Source organism: Mixophyes fleayi, chromosome 2 (genome assembly GCF_038048845.1).
Source record: "Mixophyes fleayi isolate aMixFle1 chromosome 2, aMixFle1.hap1, whole genome shotgun sequence".
NCBI lineage: Eukaryota > Metazoa > Chordata > Amphibia > Anura > Limnodynastidae > Mixophyes > Mixophyes fleayi.
Window position 1 is genome coordinate 132,912,513 of NC_134403.1, and position 13,288 is coordinate 132,925,800.

The 13,288-nt window shown below is 38.2% G+C and overlaps 1 protein-coding gene across 1 annotated transcript in view; it reads right to left on the reverse strand.

Moving 5' to 3' along the window:
* NALF1 (NALCN channel auxiliary factor 1) overlaps positions 1 to 9,340 on the reverse strand; it is a 481,858-nt gene extending 472,518 nt beyond the window's left edge. The window contains exon 1 of the mRNA XM_075199989.1: positions 7,566 to 9,340. Within this exon, the coding sequence (XP_075056090.1) occupies positions 7,566 to 8,297 (732 nt within the window). The 5' untranslated portion in view covers positions 8,298 to 9,340. The remainder of the gene's footprint in view (positions 1 to 7,565) is intronic.
* Positions 9,341 to 13,288: the final 3,948 nt, after the last annotated feature.

A 13,288-nucleotide genomic window follows, 5' to 3' on the forward strand; every position in this document is an offset into this window, starting at 1 on the left:
TGGTATTTTCATACCATTTAGGCCAATATTGCCAATATATGAAAAAACTCACAACAAATGTATCCTTATTTAGATCATGTTGTGCCATGATTGACGTTGCTGCTTAATACATTGTGCACAGAAGAATGTAAAGCACGTTGCAGTGAGCGGAGGTGGACATATTCATTTCACTACTATAAAAGTGATTTTAAAAAGTGCTGGGAAATGAGCCAAACGGAGGAGGGAAGTATTTTGCTCTAGTGAATAAGCACTTGGAAAATGGACTTGTCATCACAAATGTATATTTTCTGATTTAATATAATATAATAATATACTGCAGCTCTGTAATTATATTTACTAAGGCTTCTTTCTGCTTCAGCATACACTCTGCTAAACCAAGTCTTGTATATTGGTTTATTAAAGTCCCATTCTTGTTTTATGTGGAAATAACAGGTTCATTGTTCTCCTGCGGCCAAATCCCATAGACAATTTTAGTTGCCATTCAATGCTATCAAGGGTTAAAGTGAATCATGCAGAACTTGTGTTTGATTATCATCCTTCTACACCTTGTTTTTTAACTTACTTGCCAATCACATATATTTTTATTATCCTTACAGATTATCATTTATGCGTTGTATAGTCTGCTGACAGGCCCAGTTAGATTAGATCATGTAGCAGGAACTGCATGTGATTAATATGTCCACATCTGTTGCAAATATTTAAACTTTCTGTGACACTGACAAAGCTTTCCCAGATATTTAAGTATGTTTTTTGTGTCCACAACATCCGCTAATAGAATAGTCTACATTACATAATGCTCATATCATCTACCCTTTAGACAGAGACACTTGAATTCCTCTTTAATTAGTTACAAATATTCAAAATCACTCCGCCTAGCATTAACATAGAACAGTTCACAACTTTGCCTATATTAATATATACATAAAAATGTATTATATATATATATATATGCACTGTATATATGGGGAATAATGCACTCCCTACTGTAAATTATATGGATATTAGAAGCCACTAAGGAATACACACCCTACAGTAAATTATGTGGATACTAGAAGCCACTAAGGTATGCACTCCCTACTGTAAATGATATGGCCATTTATTAGAAGCCACTGAGGAACATACATCCTACTATAAATTATATGGATATTAGAAGTCACTGAGGAGTACACTGACATTATAGAAAAACAAGGCTACAGGCTGAGTGTCTTTACATAAGTCAGACGCATCTGAGAGGACATCTAACATATATAATCATTAATAGTAGTACATTATTTCATATAAACACAAGTTTTGTAAAAAGAACACTAAAGTGATGACATCAGAATTCAGTGATGACAAGTGATGACATCAGAAGTCACTGTTTGTATAGGTATTATTTACAGTGGCTAATACTTATATTAACATCACTTGTATAAAGTAATAAAATATTGCATTGTAGCACATTTTAATACACTCCATCTCCATCTAAGCTGTATCCACTTGGCTAATTAGTTACTTGGGGGAATAAATGAGTATATCCCATGATAGTTCTGACCTAATAATGATAATTTGTAATAAAACATTCTTAAATATTGGCGTTTGTGATTTCATTTTTAAAACTCATTTACTACATTATGTTATTCTAATATAATGTAATTAACTATTATAATTTGTTTTCAGGAATACATTACATTAGTCTGAGCTAGTTAATATGAAGCTTTAACAAAGAATTTTTACAGGGACATAAAAAAGCTACATTTTATATTAACAAGAAATAAAGTGGATCAGTCAGTATGAATCAATCTAATTATATCAATCTGAGTAAGAGAATCTTTATTATTTAATTACTTAGAATATAAAATATCAACACTATATTTTTTATCAACTTCCAATTTATTATAATGACTGTGCCCATTATACAATTTGCTAATTATACATTTTCCCAACTGAAATTCATAAATGCTGCATATCTAGTCCATACTAAATGTGCTTTGTAAAGTAGCTACGACGCTGATCAACCTAGAGACAAAGAGAATGAAACAGGAAGACTTAATAGAGCTTGATGCAAAAACAATCAGCTATTTTTATTTCTACTGATCAATGTTTTGGTAGTTCATCACCTTTTATCATTATCATGTTAGGTAACTTACAACATAAATCCCTATGTGGTTGTTTTCATATCTTCCAAATGACTATGTTGGTTAGCCATGGCTTTTAACTGTAATGGAACACTAGACATATGTCATCATTTATTTCCCCTTTTGTTATTGTTGGATTTTTTTCATTTGTTTGGCTTGTTTGAGAAAATCCTCAATGCGCTAGGTTTTATATGTTGCATTTGACATGTTAGAGGTGCCTATTGGTACCAGCACCGCATGTTTTCTTTATATAGTAGAGATAGTATTCTTTATATAGTATAGAGATGTTTAAAAATTATAAATTGTCTGACAATAGTTTAAGTCACTTCTCGGTAGTGGAGTCTTTATGGTTGGTGGTGCTGTACTTAATCAGAATTGAATGCCTCCTCTGGACCTTTATTTATTGTGTAGATTCAAGTGCACCAAGGTAAAGACCCCTGCCGTTGTCTGCTAGTTGAAGTGCACTGGGGTATTTGTCTAAGATACACACACACAAACATGTATAATACATATCAATATGCAAGCAAAGAAAAGCACAAAGCAGGGCTTTTATGTTGGGAATAAAACAAAAAAGTTACAATCTACGTTTGCAATTATCATTGACCGACTATGTTGAAATAATCCAGCACCTACTTGGCATTGATGTTAGGATGAAGATGGTTAAGTAGCATATGCATCCTACATCATGCAGCCATGCAGTCATGCTTCTAAGATCACAAGGTTTAGAATGGTTAAATAGTATATTACTGTTTTCTGACTTAGGGGCCTATTTATTATTGCTTTTTTTGTATTACATTCTGTTTTCGGGGGATCGACGCACATTTAATTATTATGCACATTTATTAACAATGCACAACAGCAGATATCCTAGATATCATAGATATCTGCTGCTTTGCATTTTTTTCCGAAATCCATAGCAGTCCCCATAAATGTCTATGGGGATCACAATTTAATAAGTTGTGAAAAAGAAATTATGCATACGGTAATGTACGCCAGATCAGGCTGGCGTACATTACCATGTGTGTAATTTTTCAGGTCTGCTGTATGGGGAGAGCACTGCGCTAGAAGGATCTTCGGATCCCTAACTGCATCTTACTGCTCTCCCCTCCGTTCACTATCACAACGGTGGTCACTTTGCGATAGTGACCATAGAAAAGATAGTATAGAGGTCTTCGCAAGGAACAGTAGTTTTTCATGAATGCTGATGAAGTTTTTAATAAATACACACAATCGTTCAATTCTATTCTTTGCAATAAGGATTGAAAGGGATTGTGTTAAAAATGTGGTCTTTAATAAATATGTCCCATAATCACTAAGTTCAGTCTTTGGAGTGATGCTTCACATTGATAGATTCATAGCTGATTGCGAATACCCCAATCTTTTACCTATTCCAGGGGTCATGTAGAGTTGGACTCAAAGGGCTTCATTTAGAGAAGGACGCAATGTGTGTCTAAGACTTACATGAAAGAGTAGGAGTCGGAGTGTGCCGCAGCTTGGTAGGGTATTAGGAGTGGCATGCAACACCAGTTGCGTCCCACTTGTAATACCCTACCATGCTGCGACCAGTTCCTGCAGATAGCTAACTACTTGCGCCACCTAATTCCTGCCGCAATTTTTCAGTCTTGTTTGACGTGTGTTCCACCTGCGTCTTGATCCAACTAGTGTAGTTTTTGCGGGTAGATGCCCATAGTATCTGAATTATTCACAGTCATTTCTACATAACTCCGTGTTCCACCCTTTCCCTCGCACTGAAGCGCAAGCTGTCGCAGTGTACACTTGCGCCTGAAAAGCAGACGGAACTGCAGGGAACTGTTACTTACTGCGCATGCCCCATCAGTGGAAATGTGCAGGATGCACCTGAAATGGACTTTGCGTCCGACTCTAAATGAGGCGCAAAGTGCGCTATGCTGCATATAACATAATATACATTTCTGCACATGCACACAAGGCACAAGTTAAGGTTGTGGCCATATAAAATTGAGTCACATCTTGCGCTTACAACAGCTTGCGGCCCCTTATGATTGTAGAGGCGCAGGGATTCTGGGGAGTAGCATTGGTTCATAAGCAATACTAAAAATGAGTGTTCTGAATGTACATTCTTATAATGTAGTTAGGAAATAAAAGAAGCAAATTGCAACTGTGCTACTTTATGATTCTAACATGATTAGTGCACATACGTAATGTAATGACAAAGAAATAAGTGTACATCTCATAATGACTTAGGAAACGGAATTAGATAATTAGAGTTAAAGACACATAATTCATCCCAGCATATAGCAGTGATTCTTTCTTAATGCCAAGAAACATCTTTTTCCATTCTACTCTATAATACTCCACATGCAAAGGTCATATTAGAGGAAACAGTGTAAGCTAGCTACTGCTAATGTACCAATGCTAGCTGGTATCTAGTGCTTTCCCATTCACATGCTAATTTACACTCTGTTTCCATATACACCTTGTAGACATTAAACCAGTGATGGGCAACAGGTGGACCTAGGGCCCCATGCAGCCCTCCACGCCTCCGCCTTCGGCTTATAACACTAAGTGCCTGCAGATATATTATTACAGATAGGTGTCTCTTTCTTTGATTACATTAATTGTTATAATCTATTATTAATTAAGGATAAAGTGCAGCCCTTTTGAATGTTAGAAGGCCGCATCATGCGGGCCCTGAAGTGTTGCAGGTTGCCCATCACTGTGTTAAACAATGTTTTGTTTAAAATAATGTGTAAACAATGGAATTTATGAGCAGAAAACTCACCCATTATTTTTCATATATGTTTTCCTCATTAACAATATTGTGCTTGTGTTCTCAATTTACTCTAGAAAAGTGGTAAAATACCCTGTAAATCCATGTATGCATTATTTATTAACACATAATGCAGACATATTTTCAACTTACTGTATTACACATTACAATAAATGGCAGAATCTCTTAGTTTGTTGCAGTAAACGTATTGCTAAAAGAATATTTCAACACCAGTTATGTGATGAGAGTTTTATAGGCATCCTCATTTGTCCTCATAGAGAACATGTGGAAATATTTCAGTTATCAAGTTATGTTCATTTTAAGTCTTAAACAAACTGCTAGTGACTAAGCCAAGGAAACTTAACACATATCAGTGAACAGGAAATTGAATAGGATATTTTTCTGATTTGTTTGTTATTTCATATTATTCTGCAATTCAATTGAAACCAATAAATTGATATCTAATAAGTAGCCCCTTCAGACATTACCTATTGAAATGTGCTGTTTGCAAAGTCCCATTAAGGAATTAACCAAGCAGAGTAGGGGCTTTAAGAATCCACTACCAAGTCACTGTTCTATTAAAACAATAATATTGTAATTTACAACTATGGTTCTAAAATATTGCTTCACATTAACACAAATCGAGGCAGTACTAAGAATGATTATACTGAGACAAATATATACACTAATCAGCAACAACCTATTTTGCTAGTTTTGGTCATGGGCAGTAGATTGGCACACAGCTCCCATCATAAAACAGTAAAGGTTATTTACAATGAAATATGCGGCGGATCTATTATATCACAAGTACCTAATGTCACAATTGTTTAGAACTCTTCGACAATAAGTGCATATCTGCAGGGAACTATACTATAACGCTTGATTGCTCTTACACGTGTACTTTGTACGTGTAGTGGATTTTATTATGGATGTTACAGTAGTCCCATTCAAGATTTAGCCATATTACACAATGCCATGACGTAACTGCGACAATCAATCTTAAGGATGAAAAGCGTATTCCTGGAATTTGACCTGTGTCACTACTTTAATATAACGTTACATTACGCAACATTTTCAGCACCGTGGACAGCGCATAAGAAGTAGTTGAACTTCAGCTTTGACTATAGCTAGTGATGAGATGGGTTTCTTTGCAAGTAAATGCTAAATAAAAGATGTAATGGACCACAACATCACAGTAGCAAATCTAGTTTAATAAACCTGTAATTGGTCTAAATGAAATAACCAATAAAATATTAGAGAGAGCCTAAGTCTCTTATAAAGCAATCAATTATTTCACAAATAAAAATATAGATCCAGTACAAAAACCGTACAGCAGCATATATAATAGCTATAATCCACCAGAGACAGGCTGTCTGATGAGGCCCTGATATGTGCCCATAATAACAATGAGGCTTGATGGCATATTATAGTAAGCAGGCCTTCCGCCTGTGTTTCAAATGTCCAATCTATCACATTATCATAACACATAAGAGAGGATACGTGTGTTTACACATACATATATGTTGAAAAATCAGATGTCATATGTCATTTCATGCAATCCAGCGCTCTGCTAAGCAGCCAGAGGTATGTGACAAGTTAGTGCTATTCTGAGTATTATGCAATTCCCAAAATATACGGGTCTATCAGAAACCAATAACTCCAGTGGTGGATTCCAGGAAGATACCTAAATAATTGTGCAGCAAACCTGAGTTAGATGGACTGTAGATAATCTAATGTGAAAGCATGTAGCTATTGTTCTACTGGTGCTAACTTGTGCATTAGCACTGACGAACGCAGGTATCTAAATATAAAAACAGCAACTTTTAAAAAATAATGTGACTATCCCTACACCCATACGATTATACTGTAAATTATGCAAGAGGAAGACAGCTTTTTGAAATTCAAGCACAGTTCTCTCTTTGCAGTGTCTGTTAACTGTAAATCCACAGAGCTGTAAATCCATAGAGTCGTTGAGCTACAGCATGAAAGGTTGTGTACCATATATTAAGGATCACTGTGAAATCCACGCGTTCCAAAGTCTCTGTGCTTAATTATAATAAAGACCATTAGGTCATTCACACAGGGGACACAGAACACAAATACACGCACTGCAAGTAGACCGTAATACAACCTTTATTCAAGATAAATCCTAAATAGTTCATATTTAACTCAGATGTTAGGTATCCACGTAAATGCACAACGCAACATTTTGTTAGCTTGCCTTTGTAAACATCAATGAAAAATGAAACACTATACAAACAGATACAATATTTCTCTCAAAGTGTAAATGTATCTTAGCATAATTTATTGCAATCCATAAGGCGAGCTACAATGAAATGTCCCACAAGAAAACTATAATGCAATCTAAAATATGTTTTGCATAACCCTGTTTGAATCTGCTCATAGTCAATGAAACGCAATTTATCACAAAAAGCTAGCACACATCAGGTTTTCATCATTGGCTCTCAGGCCAGAGTCAAGCCTTGCAGTCACATTGTGTTCAAGCAATGCTCTAGACAGCTCACTAGTAGGACGCAGCACATCCATATGGAACAGTGGTATGAAATGCACAGTTAGACATAATTACTTTCTCAAGTGATAGTCATCAGTTGTCGGTCCCTGGATATCAAACACAGCAACTTCTAAGTCCAACCAAGAAGGGCCAGCCAAATATATGAAGTAAGAACCCAGTTTCCTACCTTGCAGTCTTCAGAACAGGATTTTACCGAATACTCATCCGATTGTAAATATTTCTGTAGCAAAATTTCAAATTCTTGATACTGCTCCTGAGCGTGCTGGTCGTAGCTTTTGTAAGCTTGAACGCACTGCCTGCAACCAGCTACATCCCCATTCTCCACTACGTCCCCACTACAGTTCAAAGTGTCCTTATTTGAGAACCCAGAAAACAAATCCGAAAGTGTATAGGAATTACAAAAGGGTAGGTAAAAATGACTCAAGTTGAAGTGAGTGGGCTTATTCCTTGCCCCCTCACTTAAGTTACTACAGACAGATTCAGCCTCATCAACAATAAAACATTGACCAGCTGGACTATATGGGTAACACGTTTCTAGCCGCCACAGAGGTTTGGTAGAATTTCCTAGAAAAATAGCTTTTTTGCCTTTGCTAAGGCTCTTTTGAGATGATTGAAGGGTAGGTGAAAGTGAATGTCCTTCCACTGATGACAATTGATCAGCCATGCTAGGTGACAATAAGGTGCCCTGCTCTTTGTCTCTGGTCCTTGTCAATTTCGCCTCAGCGCAGAACCACAAATGATCAGAAAGCAGAACTGTGAAAAACAAGAGAGATGCTAAAGACAGTCGCCATTTCTGAACCCTCTCTGAATCAGTAAAAGGTTTTTCGTTCTCCCGGGGTGCAAACCAGATTTTTAAGCTGTCATCAAACTGCCGACACATCCAAGCACCCCTGGTCATATTTTGGGAACGCGCTGCCCTGGCCGACTCCACCGTGAGGGCTCCTCTGCCAGTGTTACCACAATATTCATTGACTTGAGGATTGATTTGCTTGATTTCTGTCTTCCTTAGCTTTCTTTGCGCTCCCCTCTTATACAGCGTTTGCCTACGGCAGGATCTGACTTCTCGCAGAGCTGTTGATCAGCTATATCCATCCAATTAGTGGGAATAAAGATATAAACCCGGGCATTGTTAGATCACGGTTATCCATAGCACTCCTGAGAAAAACCCACTTCCCACTGACTGCATGCCTCTTCCCTTCCTCTTGACCGTGCTGATATCTCTCCTTTTCCGCAGAGCACTTTCATCAGCCTTTCCCCTTCCTCTCACTGACAAGCCGTGCAATGATTTCAGCAGATCACACTGGTGTGCTGGCTTCAGCCGGGCGTCTTTTCCTTAGCAAACTGGGCGGAATACCCTGGGTTTTGCCTCCTGATGGCCACAGTCATCTTGGTCCTGTGCTAAGTTGCCGCCATCTTCGTCCTGAAACACTTTTTGGGGGGAGCTCGCTCTTCTGCGTCATCCCCGGCACCGAGATCTCTCTATCCTGGCGCATTGGCAGCGCTGGGCTGGATGTAGAGAAGGAGACAGGGAGCTCAGGAGGTGGAGGCACAAGAGGAAGGCAAAGGAAGATAAATCACTTGGAAACGTAGATCAATCTCTGCATCAGCAGCATGGCTCTGTTGAACTTGCTAAAATAAAGCATTCCAGATGCCAGGGTGCTGGCACGGTGTATCGGGGCAGCTAGACATGGTTACGGATGCTGGGGATTAAATGCTTCTCTCATTATTGCTGTCACCGGTGATGCTGCAGTTTGTGCGTATTCACATAGATAGGATAAAGGTGCTCAGTATTCCCTACAGAGACCTGGCTTTTATAGAATGGGATCTTGATGTCAATGAGATGATTATTCGCTTTTTAATGCGTGGTGCAAAGTTTTCATGCAGCATCAGATCTCTCTGGAGGACAGTCTGCGGTCTTCCATATATTAAAATTAATCTATATCTAGGTAGGATGTGTCACTAAATATGCGATACCTTATAGAAAAAAAAAAGCAGAGATTGATTAAAATGCAACAGATGACTTCCCCCATAAATATACATTATGGATTAATTCCCCTTTACCAGTGGTGACATGTTGTATGTGCCGTTGGCTGTATATGTCATCAAAGCTGCTAAGTTCACAAAGGTCTATTGTATATGTGTCTTTCCCTAGCTGTGCACTCAGCCTAATTAATCTTGTGTCCCTCTTGGCCCCAGTCACACAGTGAATCAGTATTTTTTATCTGGTAATATTTTCCTTCATGCAAGTTGTGTGATCCACAGACTTCCGCAGCATCTGCTGTTTGCTTGCTTGCTGCTGCTGCAGTCCAATTCTCTACTGCCCCACAGTGTTAAGCTCCTCTCATCAACTACAAAAAACATCAATATTACACACAAATGCAACAGTTCTTCTACAATCAAGAAAAGTGTAGCATTATGCAAAATCCTATTTGCCAAATACCTTAGCATTGGTGTCACTGTTCAAATATTATACCAGAAAGCTTGAGAATGCGTCTTGCTTACCAAATCTAGTTTCAGGTGTGCATACAGTAAGTGCGTGCTTTTACTACCAGGATCCTTCATCAGCTCATTCTAAAGAGCAGCAGGCGCTCCACTGACAACGACAATTGACTTATCTCTACTGTGACGCTATTGATAAAAACAGATTAGTGCATGACTGACAAATCTTGGGAAATTAACAGAAAACCACAAATGATAATTAGGGGAAACCCCTTCTCAGCTTGTCGCATTCCAGTACAGACTACTCTACTGCTGCACATTTCTACAAAATAAAAGATCGCATGACCACTGTTTCCTTGCTTTTTGTAAATGGAGGCATTATGAAATGACATTGCTATGTAAAGCCTATTTTATACAGCCTATAAGTTTCTGACATGCGTGGCAGGCATATGACTATAATGTTTGATTTGATTATCCTCTTTATTAACGTGTACATACTTACTAACATAGATCATTAAATGAATGAGATTTTCCTGATAGTCATTTTCAGGGGCAAATGCTACATTTCTAGAGGGGGGTTTCCATGCCGTGTTGTCAGAGTGAGCATGAACATCATTCAAGTGACATGGCTATCATTTTTGACAGGCTAGGTTGCCCTCCAACTCTCCCATCCCCTTCAAATACATAGGCAATGCTGCATGCACTATTGTTAGGTACACACAGGTACCAGAGCAGTATAAAACAGTATAAACATACCTTACAACTGTCCTGGCAGTTGAACCAAAGTCCTTACTAAGCTGGATAGTAACCTAGATTTAGGAGAGCTGACAGTCTCTCCTGCTCTTTCCTACCTGTTCTTGTAGCTTTCACTACCTGTAGCTGCTGGTCTCTTAAGCTTAGTTGCTGTAATGTTGGAGTTCTTTTTGGAAAAAAAGGATAGATCCATGAAATATGGGTGATAGGTCCATGAAGTAATGAGTGAACACTTTAGACTCCCCAATCAGCCTCTCTACCTGCAACCAGACCTGACATTAAATTATTAGCAATCAGGTTTAATACATAAACCTATTTCCCCAAAACTGCCCCCCAACATTAAATAATTGGTGTCCACATTTAATAAATAGACCTTCTTATCACCAACCTTCAATAAATCATGCTCAGAGCACCCCAGCATTAAATAGAGCACCCACTATATACTAATAGGCACTACCATGTCCCCACTACAAGTTAAATAGACCCCACCAATAAATTAATATCTCCCACTGACTAATAAATTATTAGCAGCCATTATCTTCATTAAATTAATAGCACAGCCTGCACCCCCATTCAGTAAGAGCCATCCCTCCTCCCACATCTGCTTTCTTCCATCCGACACTCTGCATTGGATAGGCATACTCTGTTTCCTGCACATGTGACACAATGCATATGTCACATGTGCATTCCACATGTGACATACAAACAGCGGAGGAGAAAGGTACAGGAGTCTATCTTTAGATCTGTTCCTCTGTAGATTTGGCTACAAACATTAAAGTGATTGGCCCCAGGAGAAGGACCAACCAGTAAATCAGTCCTGGGCTGGAAGGGGGGTTTCTGGTCACGCTTGATTTTAGTAACATTACACAACCTCCCAGATAATAACTTGTTCTTGCACCCTTGCGTTTGGATGGTGCACCCAGTACAATTCAAGGTACACACCTACACTCCACTCTTGTTAGATACCTCTGTAAACTAGAAATGTGTCTAGACGGTAACTAACAAAAGGAAAATGATTCACCAGGGAAGAGCCCTAAATCAAGAGAAAATTCATGGATTTAGGGATTTTCTCACCCTGATAAATAGAGCTCTGAGTTACATTGGCCTTTGCCTTACCAATAGGAATTATAATATATACATATATATATATATACATGCATTCTAGTCAAATCAAGATACTTAAGGTCTTAAAAAGGTTCTTGTCATGCATTTGGGCCTAGCCCAGGCCTCCTCAGGGGAAGATCGTTACTTCCCGACGCAAGCGCCCTTTTTAATGTGTGTTCATGAGGCAAAATTACCTCACGAAAATGAGTTTGACCCCTCAACTCGTAAATTTAGCCTTTACTACCCCTCCCACGGGGGGAAGGGGGGATGATGGAAGTTAACTGACTTGATTATTCAAATTTTTTTGTCAAATAATGTCAGTATACCAAATTTCAGGTCAATTGGTGAGCCCTTTCTGAGAAAATAGTTTTTTCCACACACACACACTAACGCATGCCTCTACACATGTGTGTTCATGAGGTAAAATTACCTCACGAAAATGCGTTTGAGCCCTACCAAATTTGAGCCCTTTTTGAATTTTTTTTCCCACACACACTAAGGGGCATATTCAATTCCGATCCCGATTCGCGGGATCGCACTGGAATGGCCGCGAATGTAATCCGCGGTTCCGCAATAACGTGGATTTTTGTTCACAGGCTGCGTACGAAAATCCGCGTTATTGCGATACCGTATTACTGGCAGTTGTGCGCATTTTCCGCGGTAACGCGCGTTACCGCGGATCGGATCGGAATTGAATATGCCCCTAAGAATTTAGTAGGTCAGTGTATAACTCTGCCCAGCAGGTGGCGCTGCAACTTGGGGTTTTTTTTCCACACACACACAGACGCCACTAAGCATTTATATATTAGATATATATATATATATATATATATATATATATATATATATATATATATAAATTTAATGAGATTTAATATGAGATTTCAACAGTTAACACTCTTCCAGGTAACACTAATTTTTTCATTTCTGTTTCATTACTTGTGTACAGTGCTCACTTTAACAAGCTCGATTATGTTGCATCAATAAGTCATATATGTTTTATGAGGTTGTGCCAAGACAAGGAGTACCTATTGAATTTGCTTGAGCAGTCAGTCTGTATGTATGCCTAAATGTCTCTCTGTCTATCTAAGCAGTATGAAGTAAAATAGACAAGGCACATGGTTAACTTCTTTTGAGAAGGATTCTCAGTGGAATTTAGTAAAATAAGTGAAAGTAAGTCAAATAGGTGGTTTACTTTAGTTTTGTTTTTCAAAATACTTTTCTACTGATCAGAGAAAAATAACGGTTAAATGGCAAAACGATGTCCAGTCTCCACAGTGTTTAGTGGCTTCCCTCCACATATGAGTATAGATTGTATGTGGCAAGAGTCACAAGTGAAACGGATGAGTAAGGCAAGAGGTATGCTTATATTAGGTAATTTCCATGTTTTCATCATGTGGAATGTATGTCATTGTTTTAGGTTACAAAACCTCTAAAATATTAAAATACCCACATCCATGCACTCACATTATTTGTGATTTTCTGTATGGAACAGTTCAACAAGTCAGTTAACGGATTCTAGCCAATGCATTTTAGACATTACTTGAGATCTTTATTATCCCATGTAAGCTGTTGCCACTTTATAAAACTTCA